Here is a 16,877-nt window from a genome sequence, read left to right as displayed (position 1 = left end):
ATATGCCTTAGAATATGCTGTGATTTGATTTAATTTATTTTCTTGAAATATGAGCATGTGCTCTTTTTATCTATAAATACTAAACCTGTGAATGAATGATTTATCTCATTCAAACCTTTACATAATATAAATCTCATTCAAGCCTTTACATAATTCTCTCATATTTCTTCTTTTTATATTTCTACTAACCCCTTTTACATTATTTCTCTCATTTCTCCTTCCTCTTTCCTCTCTTACTCCCAACACACTAATTTCCACCAATATTGAGTTTCGGCTAATACAAAATAAATAAATAAAACAAATTAAATTTAGAAGAAGTGGAAATGAAAAGGAAAGAAAAAAGAACAATAGAGCCACTACAGCATACATAGAATACAACCCAAGTAAAAATAAAGATGGCAGACAAGACAGCCTAGAAAAGATATTTTAGATGAAAATACAACTTTCGACACAGTTTAGAGATTCATGTACACAACAAGGTAAATAATCAATAATCATAACAACATACATGCACTGGAAAACAATTGTAACACCAATAACAATGTCAAGACTGTTTATCATCTAATCAAACCTTAATCAGAGGGGATTCTTTTGTGATGGAGCCAAAGTCATAATTAAAAACACCCATCCCAATAATATCAAGTGCCAAACTAGAAAATTCTGCTTCCAGATCCAACTCAATCATATTCCCTCCACGTGAACCTTCTGCTTCCAGAAGATTCTCAATTTTCAATATTGTTTTTTCAGAACAATCTGTAAATATTTTGACCATAGCTTCCAAGTACAAGGAATGGAACCCAGGAGCAATAACTGCAAACATCCAAAAACAAATTAAAAATGTCACTCATTAAAGAAAAAAGAGCTTCAGCAAGAAACAAGGAGAGAATATCACTAGGTATCATAGTTGTTAAAGGCTCAAGGCGCACAAAAGCGCAAAGGCCTCCTGGAGCCTGGGGCTCAAGGCGAGGGGCGCGCCCAACTGAAGCAAGGCGCACGTTGAAAAAAAAAAAAAAAAAACAAAACCCACCCAATAAAGTATTAAAGATGCAAAAGTCAACTAAATGAATTACTTAAGTTCAATATTCAACATAAAGATGCCAAAGCCAACTAAATCAAGTACTTGAGTTCAACAGTGAATAATCAAACATATTAACATATTATTTAATATTATTTCGATCTCAACTTATATATATATATATATATTTATCCCATGTTTGGATGTGCTATTATTATTTAAAGTCAAATCAAATCTAATTTTCATTAAGCATGAATAAAATGTTTTTGCAAGCTGCAAGCACCATGTTTGGATGCATTAAATAGAAATTATGAATTTATCTTGCAAAAACCACAAGGATGTGCTATATTTTCAAATCAAATCAATCTAATTTTCTATAAGCAGTAAGCAACATGAATGATTGATTCTATTTTTCATTTTTGGGTAAGTAATTGATTGATCTCTATTAAACAGATTAATAAGGAGTAAACAAAATCAACAGAAACAGAGACAAGCATAAAAATAAGTACCGGCAGTAACAGAGAAGCATAAAAACAGAAACAAATTGATCATCAAAGTTCAAACACAAAAACAGAGACAAGCATAAAAACAGAAACAGATTGATCATCAAAGTTCAAACACATGCAAGGCACTTATCTAGACAAGCAAAAAAAAAAAATAGAGGACCAACATAAATAAAAAAAAGAGGACCAGCCTAAAAAAATAAATAAATAAATAAAAGAAGAGCCGAGAGAAGCTGAGAGCCGAAAGTATTAAGATATTTCAAGTACTTACAACAAAAGAGCCGAGAGAAGAAGAAGAAAAGAAGAAGAAATTGAAGCAAGAGAAAAAGAAAGAAGAAGAAGAGAAAAAATAAAAAATAAAAATAATCTGAGACAGAGAGATGATAGATCCGGGCCTCTGGCAGATCCGAGAAGAGAAGAAGCAAGAAGGAGAGAAGAAGAAGAAGAGAGGGAAGGAGAACTTACCGGCAAACGCAGATCTGGCAGATCCGAGAGTCCGAGACTGAGAGGCTTCGCAGATCAGGCTCATGTACTTCTCTGTCTCTTCTTTCCTTTTGCTTTTTGGTTCTCTTTTTTTTTTTTTTCGTTTTGTAACTTGTATAGGTTTTGTAATAATAAAAAGTAATAAACAAATAAAAAGTAACAATAAACAAATAATAAACCATACAAAACCAAAATAATAACAAAATAATCAAAAAAAAAAAAAAAAACCATTTTTCACCTTGCGCCTTTTATACAAAGGCGCTCGCCTAGTACAACCCAGTCGCCTTAAGGCATGCAAGGCGACAAGCTAGGTACTTCACCACTTTAACAACTATGCTAGGTACTTCACCATGATAGAAAAGACAAATACAGAAATCGTAAGCAAACAAGGAAAGCACATATCACATGTACCTGATGCCAGTATAATATAATAGCAATTTGTTTCAATAGTTCCATGATTCAACTCACAGAACAATTTAGAGACTCAGTGATTCGACTTGCAGATGGCAAAATTGTAGAAAATTTTGAAACATATAATACGGAAGAAAGTGATATGGACGGGGAAGATTGGACAAGCGGTCAAGCCCCTTTCCAGAAATAGATGACAAAGAGTCATTCGCAACTCTAACCTTATCCCTACCAGAACAAGTTGAATAAGACGAGAAAAGATAAGAAGAACCTGTCATATGATAAGAGGCTCCAAGAAGAAATACAAGATAGAAGGAATAGAAGTGTAAAGGCTTGAATGAGATAAATTACACATTCACAGCTCTAGTATCTATAGATAAAAGGAGCACGTGTCAATGTTATAGGAAAGGATATTAAATAAAATCATTGCAAATTCTATGCCTAGATATACGCATAAATAAAGTCAAAATCCATGATTTAAGGTTATCATATCTCAGCTAATATAGTAAACCACATCCCATGATTTGTGGCTATCATATCGCGGCTAATATAGTAAGTCACATCCTATGATTTGTGGCTATCGCATCTCACCTAACACTCCCCCTCTAGTCGGTGTGTCGAAATCTGGGACGTCCAACTTAGACAATGTATCCTCAAACACAATCTTACTAACTCCCTTCATAAGAATGTCTGCAAGATGCTGAGAGCTAGTGACAAACGGAGTGCAAATTTGACAAGAGATAATCTTCTCTCGAATAAAGTGATGGTCAACCTCTATACGCTTAGTTCTGTCATGCTGAATGGAATTTGCTGCAATGCTAATGGCAGAATTGTTGTCATAGTAAAGTGAAAATGGAAGCAACACTGGACAGCACAAGTCTGTCATCAACGTTCTTATCCATAACAACTTACACACTCCAAGAGCCATAACACTATACTCGACCTCTACACTAGATCAAAAGACAACATCTTGTTTCTTTCTACAACAAGTAACCAAGTTGCCACAAATAGTAGTACAGTAGCCCGAAGTTGACCTCCTATCTGAAATTGATCTTGCATAATCAGCATCTGTCCAGGCCTCACCCGTAAGCGACAACAATTGGCAAAAAAAAAAACCACGGCCCGAACAACCTTTCAAGTAGCGAAGGATCTAAATAACTGCATCAAGGTGAAGAATATGAGGAGATTGCATGAATTGGCTCACAATACTCACAGCATAAGTAATGTCTCGTCGAGTCATCAATAAATAGATGAGCTTCCCAACAAGTCACTGACTGTAACCTTAGAATTAGCCAACCGGTGATTCTGTTCAATCGGAGTACTGGCACAACGAGCACCAAGTTGGCCAAAAGCAGAAAGTAAGTCAAAAACATACTTGCCCTGAGAGCTAATGCCAGCCTTAGAGCGAGCCACCTCAATGCCCAAGAAGTACCAAAGGGAGCCAAGATCCTCAACCTCAAACTGATGGCCAAGATAGCTCTTAACCTCAGGAATTCCGGCAGTGTCATCTCCAGTGAGAACAATACCATCATCAACATACACAATGAGTGCAACTATCTTACCGCCTGAATGACATAACAAACTATCATCAGCTGCACTCTGATGGAAACCAAACAAGAGCATGGCAATGCCAAAGCGATCATACAAAGCTTAAGGAGATTGCTTGAGGCATTACAAGGAGCGACGAAGACGATAAACCGTAATAGAATGAGAAGGAAAATGAAAGCCCGCGCCGGGGGGGGGGGGGGGGGGGGGGACGATAAACCGTAATAGAATGAGAAGGAAAATGAAAGCCCGCGCCGGGGGGGGGGGGTGGGGGGAGGAACCATATACACCTCCTCCTACAAGTCACCATTGAGAAAAACATTCTTGACATCTAAGTGAAATAGAGGCCAAGATCGAATCGTTGCCCACTTACATATAACTGGACAACCTCCTTCTCAATAACTAGAACCTCTTTGTAGACTCACAAGATCTTGCCTAAGCCCTTCTAGGTGTTCGAAACCAACAATAACAATTTACCTAATCCTAGAAGAGTGTAATAAAAAAAAAAAAAAAGAAAAAAAAATGGAGGAATAGAAGTGTAAAGGCTTGAATGAGATAAATTACTCATTCTGAGCTATAGTATTTATAAATAAAAGGAGCACATGTTAATATTACTGGAAAGGAAATTAAATAAAATCATTGCGGATTCTATGCCTAGGTATATGCATAAATAAAGTCAAACTCTTAGCTAATATGGTAAATCACATCCCATGATTTGTGGCTATCATATCGCGGCTAATATGGTAAGTCACATCCCATGATTTGTGGCTATCATATCTCACCTAACATTCCCCTCAAGTTGGTGTGTCGATATCTGAGACGCTCAACTTAGACAATGCATCCTCAAACACGATCTTGTTGACACCTTCGTAAGAATGTTTGCAAGTTGCTGAGAGCTAGTGAGAAACGGAGTGCAAATTTAACAAGAGATGATCTTCTCTCGAATCAAGTGACGGTCAACCTCTATATGCTTAGTTCTATCATGTTGAATGGGATTTGCTGCAATGCTAATGGTAGACTTGTTGTCATAGTAAAGAAAAATGGAAGCAACACTGGAAGGCACAAGTCTATCATCAACATTCTTAGCCATAACAACTCACACACTCCAAGAGCCATAGCCCTATACTCAACCTCTACGCTAAATCGAGAGACAACATCTTGCTTCTTTCTATGCCAAGTAACCAAGTTGACACAAATAGTAGTACAATAGCCCAAAGTTGACCTCCTATCTGAAATTGATCTTGCATAATCAGCATCTGTCCAGGCCTCACCTGTAATTGACAACAATTGCCAAAAAAATACCACGGCCCGAACAACCTTTCAACTAGCTAAGGATACAAATAGTTGCATCAAGGTGAAGGATACGAGGAGAGTGCATGAATTGGCTCATGACACTCACAGCATAAGCAATGTCAGGTCGAGTAATCGATAAATAAATGAGCTTCCCAACAAGTCATTGATAGTATTGAAGATTTTATGGAGAAATCAGTGGAGGAAAATCTTCTAGTAATTTATGTTGTTTCCTAATATTGAAGATTTACTATTAGTAGAGGAATCAGTGGAGAAAAATCCTCCTTGTTTACTATTTTATATCTCTTTCCATTCCCATCATTTATTCTTTTATATAAAGGAGCATTCACCATTGAATTTTGAATGTGTTGAGAGAGTATTATAAAAGTTATGTACTCCTGTGGGCTCTTTGTGCCGTGGATGTAGCCCTAGTGGTTGAACCACGTAATATAAGTGTTTTTCTTGTCTCATTTATCTCTTCACTTCTATTTCAACATGGTATCAGATCCTAATTTGTCTTCCTATGTTCGGGCCTCTATTTTGGGGTATTCCCTTAGCATCCGAAATGTTGCTAAGGGTTTCTTAGTGCTATTTGTGACTTGTTTGGGTTGCCATTGTATTCGGTAGCATTGTTCTTCGCCTTTGCCGTGTCTCCGGCAGTTTTTATTGACTTGTTTGGGCTGTCGTTGTGTTTGGTAGCATTGTATTCATCTTTGTCATGTCTCTGGCATTTTTATTGACTTGATTCAGTTGCTAGTGTATTCAGTAACATTGTCTTCGCCTTGGTAGTTTCTCCGGCACGTGCTCGGTAGCATTGCTCTTCGTGTTCTCTTTTCATTATTCACACTTGTTGCTATTTAATGCAATCAACTTATGAAAGAGAGAATTAAATCACTAAGAAGGAAAAACAGAGAGCAAGATTAAGCTAACGAAAAGCTTAAACAGCCACAACTCAATCCCAAAGAAAGGGAGAGATAAAAAGCTTCAGTAGTAAGCTGATATTATTGATAAGGGTTAATTCCACCTACACCCCTGACGTTTGCCTATATTTTACTTACACCCCCTCTACGTTTCATAATTCCACTTACCTCCCTTGAGGTCTTGATTTATGTAGCAAAATACCCCCTGCAGTTAAGCAACTGACGGTGTTAGCATGAACAAATTGGTAAAAGGTCAATTTTGCCCTTCCAATACTTGAAATGACATTTTTAACCTCATTGACTAATGCAAATTTACAAAATTACCATCACTGCCTACACCCATCTTTGATTCTTCTACTGGTGGCGAGATTGTTCGATGGGAACGAAATGTCCGGCGAGTCCATAGCCGTCTTGAACTGCGTTTCACCGAGGTTGATTGAGGACACTTGTAGCGTCGCCGTACTGAAGCACGTTGATGGGTCGTTGTTTGGCCGCATTGAAGCACGCTTGTAGTGTCATTGGACTGAAGCATGTTGTTGGGTCGTAGGAGGAGGTTGAGAAAGACAGTGGCGGTGGTTTTTTGAGATAGTGGCAAAACCCATTAATTTTTCAACCAAATTTGCTATTTTTTTTTTGTTCCAAATTATTTTAGTGATACAACAATAACAAGTATGAACACGCATTATTCAGATTTTTTTTTTTTTTGGCGAAGCTAAGTATGTACATCGATCAGTCAATAGAGACCCAAAATTATAAGCAAATCAATCCTAAATACGTGGTTTTTAGAGAAGGTATTAAAAGAGGAAATTCAAAAACTAAAATATCAAATTACATTATAACTAGGACCAATTGAATGTGGGAAACACTAAAGATGAAGGAAAATTAACCTTGATTTGAGCTTCTTGTGTTGATTTTAATCAGTTTTTTGGGCTTTACAGGCTGGAAATTCGAAACAAATCCCTAAACAAAGTGAACCTTAGACATACGACTTTCTGTCGCACTTCATCACCGTCGGCATCTTCCTTGCTCACCACCGGCGATCCCAACAAACTTCACGTTGGCTATCCTACTACACCGCCGTGTCATACGACTTTCCGGCCTCAAGAGGGAAGTTCAGAATTGCTTTACTTCCCGATCCAAACTCTAGACCTTGGGCGTTTGGGATCACGGATCTCCGCCGAGTGCTTGCCCTACGGCCTTCGTCGGACGCTTCTGCACCTGATGGTGACACACCTCGCTGCCGATATCAACAACCGGGAGACCATCACCGTCGACAACAATGGGATGTTAGATCTGCTCTCACCGTCTGCCGCCGTTAACAACACCGGGATTTAAGGTCGGTATGACTGAATCGTTGCTCGCCGGACTGAACTAGGTTTGGTTGAAGAGGACGGTGGAGTTACGACAAGAGTTGGCGTCACAAAAGGAGTCGCCGTCGTCTGAGATTCCTGTCGTGTTGCCTTGCCATCACTGGTTTTTGGATCGATGAGGTGCAACCATGCACGGCCACCACGGGTTCTTATCACAGCTTCCGTCTTCCGTTGCGAGCTTCGCCGGACTGAATTGAACTTCACAGAACTTGGGATCGCCATCCAACTACAAGTTACAGAGGTGAAGCGATCTCCACCGTCCGACTTGGTCACCGGCATTTACATCATGTGTCTGTGTAAAGAGAGAGAAATAGAGGGCATTTAAGTCTTTTCATTTAAGTTATAATTTTTAATATATAATTCACGGGCAAAAAAGTAAAATCACACATTTCTGTTAGAAAACTAGACGGTGTTTACTGATAGGGGGTGTAGGTGAAATTATGAAACGTAGAGGGGTTGTAAGTGAAATATAGGCAAACATCAGGGAGTGTAGGTGGAATTAACCCTATTGATAATACGTAAAATATCTGCTCATTACAAATTGGGACAACCCTTTTATAAAGCCACAAGGAATGCCCTAGCAAAGATATAATCTTAGCCCTTCAAATAAATGTAATCTAAAGGCTAATATTCTCTCCAACAGAATAAAGAGCTAAAAATTACAAAACAGACCTTAAACAGTCACATGACTCACTTAAAAGGTACATGACTTATAAAATAAAATCAAATGACAATAATATCCTAAGTATGAAATAAAACAGATTAAAGATTTATAAATGACTCAAGACTAAAAACAATCACATAATCGGACTCATCATCAGCTGGCCTATTTATGGAAACTCAGTCCATTTATGGAAACTCGGTCGCGACTTCTTAGAGTGTTAATTGACAAATGGCCAACCAAAATCTCTTACTTTCATATATCTCAAGGGTATTTATACAGAATACACAGACCTAATTAAGGTAAGTCAACTATAAAATAAAATTGACAGCTAATACATTAATTCTAATACACTAACTTCTAGAAAAATAAGGAAAAAACCTAGATATGTAGATATTTATACAGCTGTACATGCTAACTCCCCCCCTCAAGTTGGTGCATAGATATCGCACATGCCCAACTTGGATAGTGATGTATGAAACAGACCACTAGTAACACCATGAGTCATCATATCAGCCAGTTGGTTTAAACTCTTAATGCAAGGAACCTCTATCACACCAGAATCCAGGTTATCCTTGATATAGTTTCGGTCAAGTTCAAGATGCTTAGTTAGATCCTGTTGCACTGGATTATTAGCAATAGCAATAGCTGCCGTATTATCACAAAAAAGTAACATAGGTTACTTTGGACCAAACCCAAGCTCACTTAAGAGAATCTTCAACCAAGTAAGCTCTGTAATTGCATGATAAAGAGCACGGCATTCAGCTTATGCACTAGACAACGATACCACATTCTGTTTCTTACTCCTCCAGGTCACCAAATTGCCTCCAATGAATGACACATACCCCGAAGTAGACTTCTTATCCAACTTGGCTCCCGCAAAATCAGAATCTGTATAATACACAATGTCTAGGTGTCCATACTTGGAGAGGACTTTAGATAAGCCAAGATACGATTCACTGCATTCATGTGTCGGTCACTCGGATTGTGCATGAAATGACTCATAACACTAACTGCATACGACAAGTCCGGCCTAGTGTGAGTCAGATAGATCAACTTCCCCACTAGTCTCTGATATCTCTCCTTGTTTGTCGGAATCTGATTAGGATATACAGCTAAGCCATGATTTACTTCAATAAGAGTGTCTATACACGCAGAGTTACCTGTTTCAGCCAAGAGATCTAACGTATACTTTCGTTGAGAGAGAAAAAGCCCCCGCTTGGACCGAGACACTTCAATGCCCAGAAAGTATTTCAGAACCCCCAAGCCCTTCATTTCAAATTCCTTCGCCAAATAGCTACGAAGCTTCTCTATCTCATTGGTGTTGCTACCTATAACAATCATGCCATCCACATAAACGATAAGCAAAGTAATATCATCACCATCCCTCTTATAGAAGAGAGTGTGATCTGCCAAAGCTTGCTTAAAACCATACTCCTTCATTGAGTAGCTCAACCTGCCAAACCATGCTCTTGGTGATTGTTTCAACCTGTATAAAGCCTTCTTTAGCTTGCATACCTTATCAGGTGTAAACCCCGGGGGACGATACATATACACCTCCTCTATCAAATCACAATGAAGCCAGGCATTCTTCACATCAAACTGTTGTAATGGCCAGTCCAGATTAACTGCAAGAGAGAGTATAACTCAAACAGTGTTCATCTTGGCCACAGGAGCGAAGGTCTCTTGATAATCAATCCAATAAGTCTGAGTGTATCCCTTGGCAAGTAGTCTAGCCTTGTACCTTTTAACTGTCCCATCTGACTTATATTTCATTGTAAACACCCACTTACATCCCACTGTCTTGTTTTCTTGAGGTAACTTGACCAACCCCCAAGTAGAGTTCTTCTGGAGAGCCTTCATTTCCTCTACCATAGCAGCCTTCCACTTAGGATCTCCAAGGGCATCCTGAAAATGACTAGGAACAGACACAGAAGACAACTGAAGGGCAAAAGCTAGGTGAGTCTTAGACAGACGGTGATGGGAAACCAAGTCAGAGATGGGATAGACAACATTAGAAGAAGATTTGGAGAAACCCAACCTATTAGGTTCTTTACGATCACGAAGAGGATACCTCCTACCCTGATCACCAACTTGTGGATTCAACGCAGCAGTCTCCACAGAAGTTACAGGGTTAGAATTAATATCTAAAATTGAAGTTAAAGGAGAAGAAACATGTACCTCAGAGTTAATCCTAGAAGGTTCATCCGATGGCATGGTAGTATCATTAAGAGGGATACTTGAGTTAGAAGGGGGGGGCATGACAGTGGCATCCTTGTTCCTTCTCACATATACTCCTTTGAACAAGTGGGCTGGTCTTTCACCTATTCTTTCCTCGAACTCAGTCTCCACAAGATCAAAAGTATGTAAAGGTTCCCTTTTTTTCATAAAGGCTGAATCCTCCCCCTTACCTGAAATCCACAACCTCTTTTCTCCCAGCCATAACCGTTCATCTTCCTTACTACTAATCTCCCCCTGAAGAGGAATCAGAGATACATCCCCTGAAAAATAAGACTCTTTTTCACAAAACTGAACGTCCATGGACACATAGTATTTGCTTGTAGGAGGACGAAAACAATTATAGCCCTTTTGTGAACTAAAGTAACCAAGGAAGACACACTTAAGAGCACGAAGGTCAAGCTTATCCCTATAAAGAGGACGTACATGAACATTACACACACAACCAAAAATCTTAGGACAAAGATTTAGTGCAGAAGGAATAGAGTGAAATCGGGATAGCATTCTCAATGGAGTTTGATATTTAATTATATGAGTAGGCATTCGGTTAATAAGAAAAACAGCAGTTATGACATCCTCGCCTAGAAACGCTTAGGAATATTCATAGTAAAGCATAAGGCACGAGCCGCCACCTCTAAGAGATGACGATTCTTACGCTCTGCTATGCCGTCCTGTTGTGGCATGTAGACACACATTGTCTGGTGGAGCATGCCATGTTGTTTGAAGAAATCAATAAGAGACTGATTCACGAACTCACGACCGTTGTCAGAATCGAAAACCTGAACCTGAGTATGAAATTGTGTGACAATCATTTCGTAAAACTGAAGAATAACATGTATAACATCACTCTTAGATTTCAACAAATAAACCCAACTCACTCCAGTACAGTCATCAATAAAAGATATAAAGTATTTATGGCCCGAAGTAGGAGTAGAAAAAGGACCCCACACATCTGTGTAAACACATGAAAAAGGAATAAAACTTTTATTGAAACTCACTTTAAAAGGAACACGATGGTGTTTAGCATAAATGCATTGTTCACACCCTAAACTAGAAGCAGAAATATTGCAAAACAACTTAGGACATAAATGTTCTAAATAAGAGAAAGATGGATGTCCTTAACGACAATGCCATAAAAATATCCTCTCTCTGACAGACTCTCTCTACTTGAAAACCACGGCTAGGCTCAGATTTCAACTCCCTTACCCCCTTTTCCAAGTAGTAAAGACCTCCTCTCTCCTTACCAATGATAATCGTCATCTTCGTTAGATTCTCCTGAAACACACAATGAGTAGAATGAAAGGTTACAAAACAATTAAGATTTTTGGTAATTTTGCTAATGGAAAGAAGGTTGTTAGAGAGATTAGGTACAAGTAAAACTAAAGACATGGAGAATATAGAAGAATGTGAGACATTCCCAGCCCCTGTAATTCCCATTAGCAACCTGAACAGACTTAACAGGTGAAGGTATTAGAGAGTCAAGTATGGAAGAGTTACTAGTCATATAATCAGTGGCCCCTGAATCAATAACCCAAGTGTTAGAAGCAGTAGAAATAAAGGCCAAACTAGAATTACCTCCTTGAGAAGACACTCGAAATACATGAGAAGCAGAAGATGGAGAAGTGTCGGTGATAGCAACCTGAGCCAATTTCTTGTTCTTCTTCTCAGCTTGCTTAAGCTTGAACCACTCCGGATAACAATGCTTCTTCCATCAAACATCAACCCTATGTCTCGTACTATTGCAGTGAGTGCAGAGACAAGAAGTAGAGTTGGTAGAAGGAGGAGCTGGTCGGGAACTCTTTTGGACAGCAAGAGTCGAGGCCTCTGAGTGATCCTTTATTGCCATGGTGACCTATCTCTGTGCTTCACGATGAACTAGAGAATATGTACAGGAGAGGTAGCTAAAACACGACTACTAACTTCATCCAAACTGTGATCCAAACCTGCAAGAAACATATAGACCCGATCCTCAGCAATACGCTTCCTCTGTTTCTTAATATTAGTTGTACACGTCATATCATTTGGTCTTCGATAATCAAGTTCCTTGAAGATTTGAGTTCAACTCATTGTAGTACTCTACAAGAGGCTGACCATCCTGACGCAATTGACAGGACTTCTTCATCAGTTCCTAAACCTAAGAAGAATCAGATACATCAAGATAGCTTCTCTTGACCGCATCCCAAACCTCTTGGCCGTTCCACACTGCACAAAGTGGGACATCAGATTAACCGTCATGGAATTGATAAGCCAAGACTTGACTAGGGCATCTTTAACCTCCCATTCATCATTGAACAAACACGATAATTAGCCCAATCCAATTTAATAGGAATGGGAGAAGAAGTTTTGTGAATAGTCATCGTGGAGGAATTCTTACTATCAGTTGAAATCTCGGTTAGAGAGGAAGAATTAGTGGTTGTTTTGGCTTCCATGGATCGTGGCTAAGAGGTATTGAAGACAAGCAGCAACAGCACAAAGAAGATAGATGATGGCTGTTGCAGGTCTTTAGAATTAGGGTTACAAAAGGAAAAAGAAAGCAACGGAAATTCCTTTCTTTTTGCTCTGATACCAAATTGACAAATGGCTGACCAAAATCTCTTACTTTCATATATCTCAAGGGTATTTATATAGAATACACAAACCTATTTAAGGTAAGTCAACTATATAATTAAATTGACAGCTAATACATTAATACACTAACTTCTAGATAAATAAGGGAAAAACCTAGATATGTAGATATTTATACAGCTGTCCACGCTAACTGCGTTCAACTATTTGAAAATAGTCTTCTTCTTGACAAGTTCTTTATACCTGTGATTGCTCTCCTCAATTTGTTGCCGCACTTTGTTATAAATTTCTTTGATTTGGTCTACCAATTCTTCAGCTTTTGAACTCACACGACCCATTATTGGAAGTGGAACCAGATCTAAAACACTATTCGGATTCTGCCCATAAACAATCTCAAAAGTACTCATCTTAGTTGTTCGATTTCTAGACCTGTTAAAAGCAAATTCTGCATGAGAAAGAACTTGATTCCACTGTTTCAAATTATTCCCAACGTGACTTCAAATCAGATTTCCCAAACTTCTGTTAACAACTTCGGTTTGCCCATCGGTTTGAGGATGATATGCTGAACTAAAGTTCAAATCAGACCCCAATTTCTTCCAAAGAGTCCTCCAAAAATGGCTGATAAACTTCCTATCTCGATCAAAAGTAATGGACTTTGGCACACCATGTAAACGAACAATTTCTTTAAAGTACAAATTAGCAATTTGAGAAGCATCCATAGTTTTCCTTCATGGTATGAAATGTGCCATTTTAGAAAATCTATCAACAACAATAAAGACAAAATCCATACCCCTTTGTATTCGAGGAAGTCCCAGCACAAAATCCATACTAACATCTATCCATGGAGAAGTCGAAACAGGCATAGGCATATATATAAACCAGCATTAGTTGCTCCACCTTTTGACACTTGACAAATTTGGCAGTGATCAACAAGCCTACTGACATCCCTTTGTAACTTTGGCCAAGAATATTTTGCATCAACCAAAGCATAAGTTTTATCTCTGCCAAAGTGTCCCTCATTATGCAGCTGAAGAAGGATTTTCTCTCTTCAGGAACAATTAGGAATGCACAATTTTGCTCCTTTAAAGAGAAAACCCGATTGCAAGTAGTAGTTAGTCCACTTGCCTTCCACTACCTCTTCGTGAATCCTTCCAAAGAATGGATCAACAACATACATATCCTTGAAAGTGTCAAAACCCACAACCCAAACTTGCACAGTGGATAGTAAATGAAATCTTCGACTTAAAGCATTAGCCACCTTATTCTGAACACTTGACTTATGCTTCAAAGTGAAAGTAAATTGCTACAAGTATGCGACCCATTTGCCATGCTGACGATCTAACGTATGCTGCCCATTTATGTACTTCAAAGCCTTATGGTCAGAATACAATACAAACTCCTTTTGAATCAAATAATGCTCCCAATGGTGTAGTGTCTGTACAATAGCATAGAATTCCACATCATAAGTAGAATATTTCACCCTTACACCACTTAACTTCTCTCTAAAGAATGCCACAAGTCTTCCTTCTTGGCTAACCACTGCTCATATGCAGACCCTAAAAGCATCACAGTGAACTTCAAAAACTTTGTTAAAATCTGACAGAATAAGAATGGGAGCTTCAAAAAGCTTTTTCTTAAATAATTTGTTGTAAAGTATAAAACGGAAGTGAAGATATAAATAAAACAAGTAGAACACACAAATACTACGTAGTTGGCCTACATCCACAACACAAAGAGCCCATAGGGCTAAATCACTCTTATAATACTCACTCAATTCAAACATAATACAATGGTAGAGGTCCTTTATATAGGAGAAGAAATTATGAGAATGGAAAGAATAAGAAAATAGTAAACAAGGAGGATTTTTCTCCACTAATTCATCTAGTAACACCAAATCTTCAATAATAGGAAACATCAATTACTCAAAGATTTTCCTCCACTAATTCCTCAATTAAATCTTCAATACTCCCCCTCAAGTTGGAGCATGAATGCCCAACTTGCCATTGAGATGACGAGTAACAAGAAGTGTAAATGATGAAGAGAAAACAAAGAAGACAAAGAACAATGCTACCGAACACACCGACAGCCCAAACAAGTCAATAAAAACTGCTGGAGACACGGCAAAGGCGAGTATAATGCTACCGAACACAGTGGCAGCCCAAACAAGTCGATAAAAACTGTCAAAGACATGGCAAAGATGAAGACAATGCTACCAAACATACCACCAGCCCAAACAAGAAACAAATAGCACCGAAAAACCCTTAGCAACATTTTAGATGCTAAGGGAATACACCAAGATAGGGGTCCGAACCTAGGAAGAGAAATTAGGCTCTGATACCATGTTGTAAAGCATAGAGTGGAAGTGAAGAGATAAATAAAACAAGTAAAACACATTTATATTACGTGGTTCACCCACTAGGCCCTACATCCACAGCACAAAGAGCCCAAAGGGCTATATCACTCTTATAATACTCTCTCAATTCATACACAATACAATGGTGGAGGTCCTTTATATAGGAGAAGAAATTATAAGAATGGAAAGAATTAGAAAATAGGAAATAAGGAAGATTTTTCTCCACTGATTCCTCTAGTAATACCAAATCTTCAATAATTGGAAACAACATCAATTACTGAAAGATTTTCCTTCACTTATTCCTCCATTAAATCTTCAATATAATCGAAAAACTTTTTTCCGCTTCAGCGGTCAACTTAAATGGTCTTTTCTTCATGCAACTCGTAATTGGTGCTGCAAGTGAGCTGAAATCCCTTATGAAATGACGATAGAATGAGGCTGACCCATGAAAACTACGAACTTCATGAACATTTGCTGGACTTGGCCACTCAATGACAGCTTGCACTTTGGACTGGTCCACTTGAATTCCTTTTGAGGAGACTTCATATCCTAAAAACAGCAATCGATCTGTCATAAAGCTGCACTTCTTTAAGTTATTGAATAATATTTCCTCCCTTAAAGTAGTCAAGAGAGCTTGTAGATGTTCAAGATGTTTCTTTTCTGAAGTGCTATACACAAGAATATCATCAAAATATACCACAACAAGCTTCCCAATATAAGGTTTCAGCACATGATTCATCGCTCGCATAAAAGTGCTTGATGCATTTGACAAACCAAACGACATAACCAACCATTCATACAACCACTCACGAGTTTTGAAAGCTGTCTTCCATTCATCTCTAGGGCGAATTCTAATTTGGTGGTATCCACTTTTGAGATCAATCTTTGAGTACACTTTAGCTCCCAAAAGATGATCTAGCGTGTCTTCTAGCCGAGGGATAGCAAATTTGTATTTCACAGTAATTTTGTTGATGGCTCTACTATTAGTACACATTCTCCAACTCCCATCTTTCTTTGGTACCAATAAAGCTCGTACAGCACATGGACTCATACTTTCATGCACATAACCCATCTCCAATATTTTTGAAACCTGCCTTTTAAGCTCATCATGCTCTTTAGACTCATTCAGTAATGTGGCTTATTAGGTAAAGTAGCTCCGGGCACTAGATCAATTTGGTGTTGGATGTCCCTCATGGGAGGTAATCCATGGGGTAAATTTTGTCGCTTAACATCAGCAAACTCCTCTAAAAGTGGATGAACAGTGGCTGGACAATTTGTTCCTGCAAGCTTCTCTTTACCAATTAAAACATATACCAAGCCACTCTCGTCCAATTCCTCCTCAAAATTGGCCATAGAGAGTAAATTAACACCCTCCCTCAGTTAGGTTTAGGTGTAACTTCTTCCTCTTTAGATGGAACCAATATTATTTTCTTCTCATCTTTATAAAATGTGTAAGTGTTTTTGCAGCCATCATGTTGCACTATATTATCAAATTGCCAAGGTCGGTCAAACACGACATTGCATGC

The 16,877-nt window shown here is 38.4% G+C and overlaps 1 protein-coding gene across 4 annotated transcripts in view; it reads right to left on the bottom strand.

Moving 5' to 3' along the window:
- LOC132268314 (cytochrome P450 97B2, chloroplastic) overlaps positions 1 to 16,877 on the bottom strand; it is a 96,073-nt gene that overhangs the window by 49,568 nt on the left and 29,628 nt on the right. For all 4 annotated transcript variants that reach the window (XM_059769161.1, XM_059769159.1, XM_059769162.1 and 1 more), the window contains exon 5: positions 572 to 810. In XM_059769161.1, the coding sequence (XP_059625144.1) occupies positions 572 to 810 (239 nt within the window). The remainder of the gene's footprint in view (positions 1 to 571; positions 811 to 16,877) is intronic.

This window comes from Cornus florida, unplaced genomic scaffold (genome assembly GCF_030987335.1).
Source record: "Cornus florida cultivar Cherokee Brave unplaced genomic scaffold, ASM3098733v1 CherokeeBrave_3.0.0_Hap2_Chr08, whole genome shotgun sequence".
Taxonomy (NCBI): domain Eukaryota; kingdom Viridiplantae; phylum Streptophyta; class Magnoliopsida; order Cornales; family Cornaceae; genus Cornus; species Cornus florida.
The sequence above is the reverse complement of the archived record's forward strand: the minus strand, read 5'-3'. Positions and strand labels throughout refer to the sequence as shown.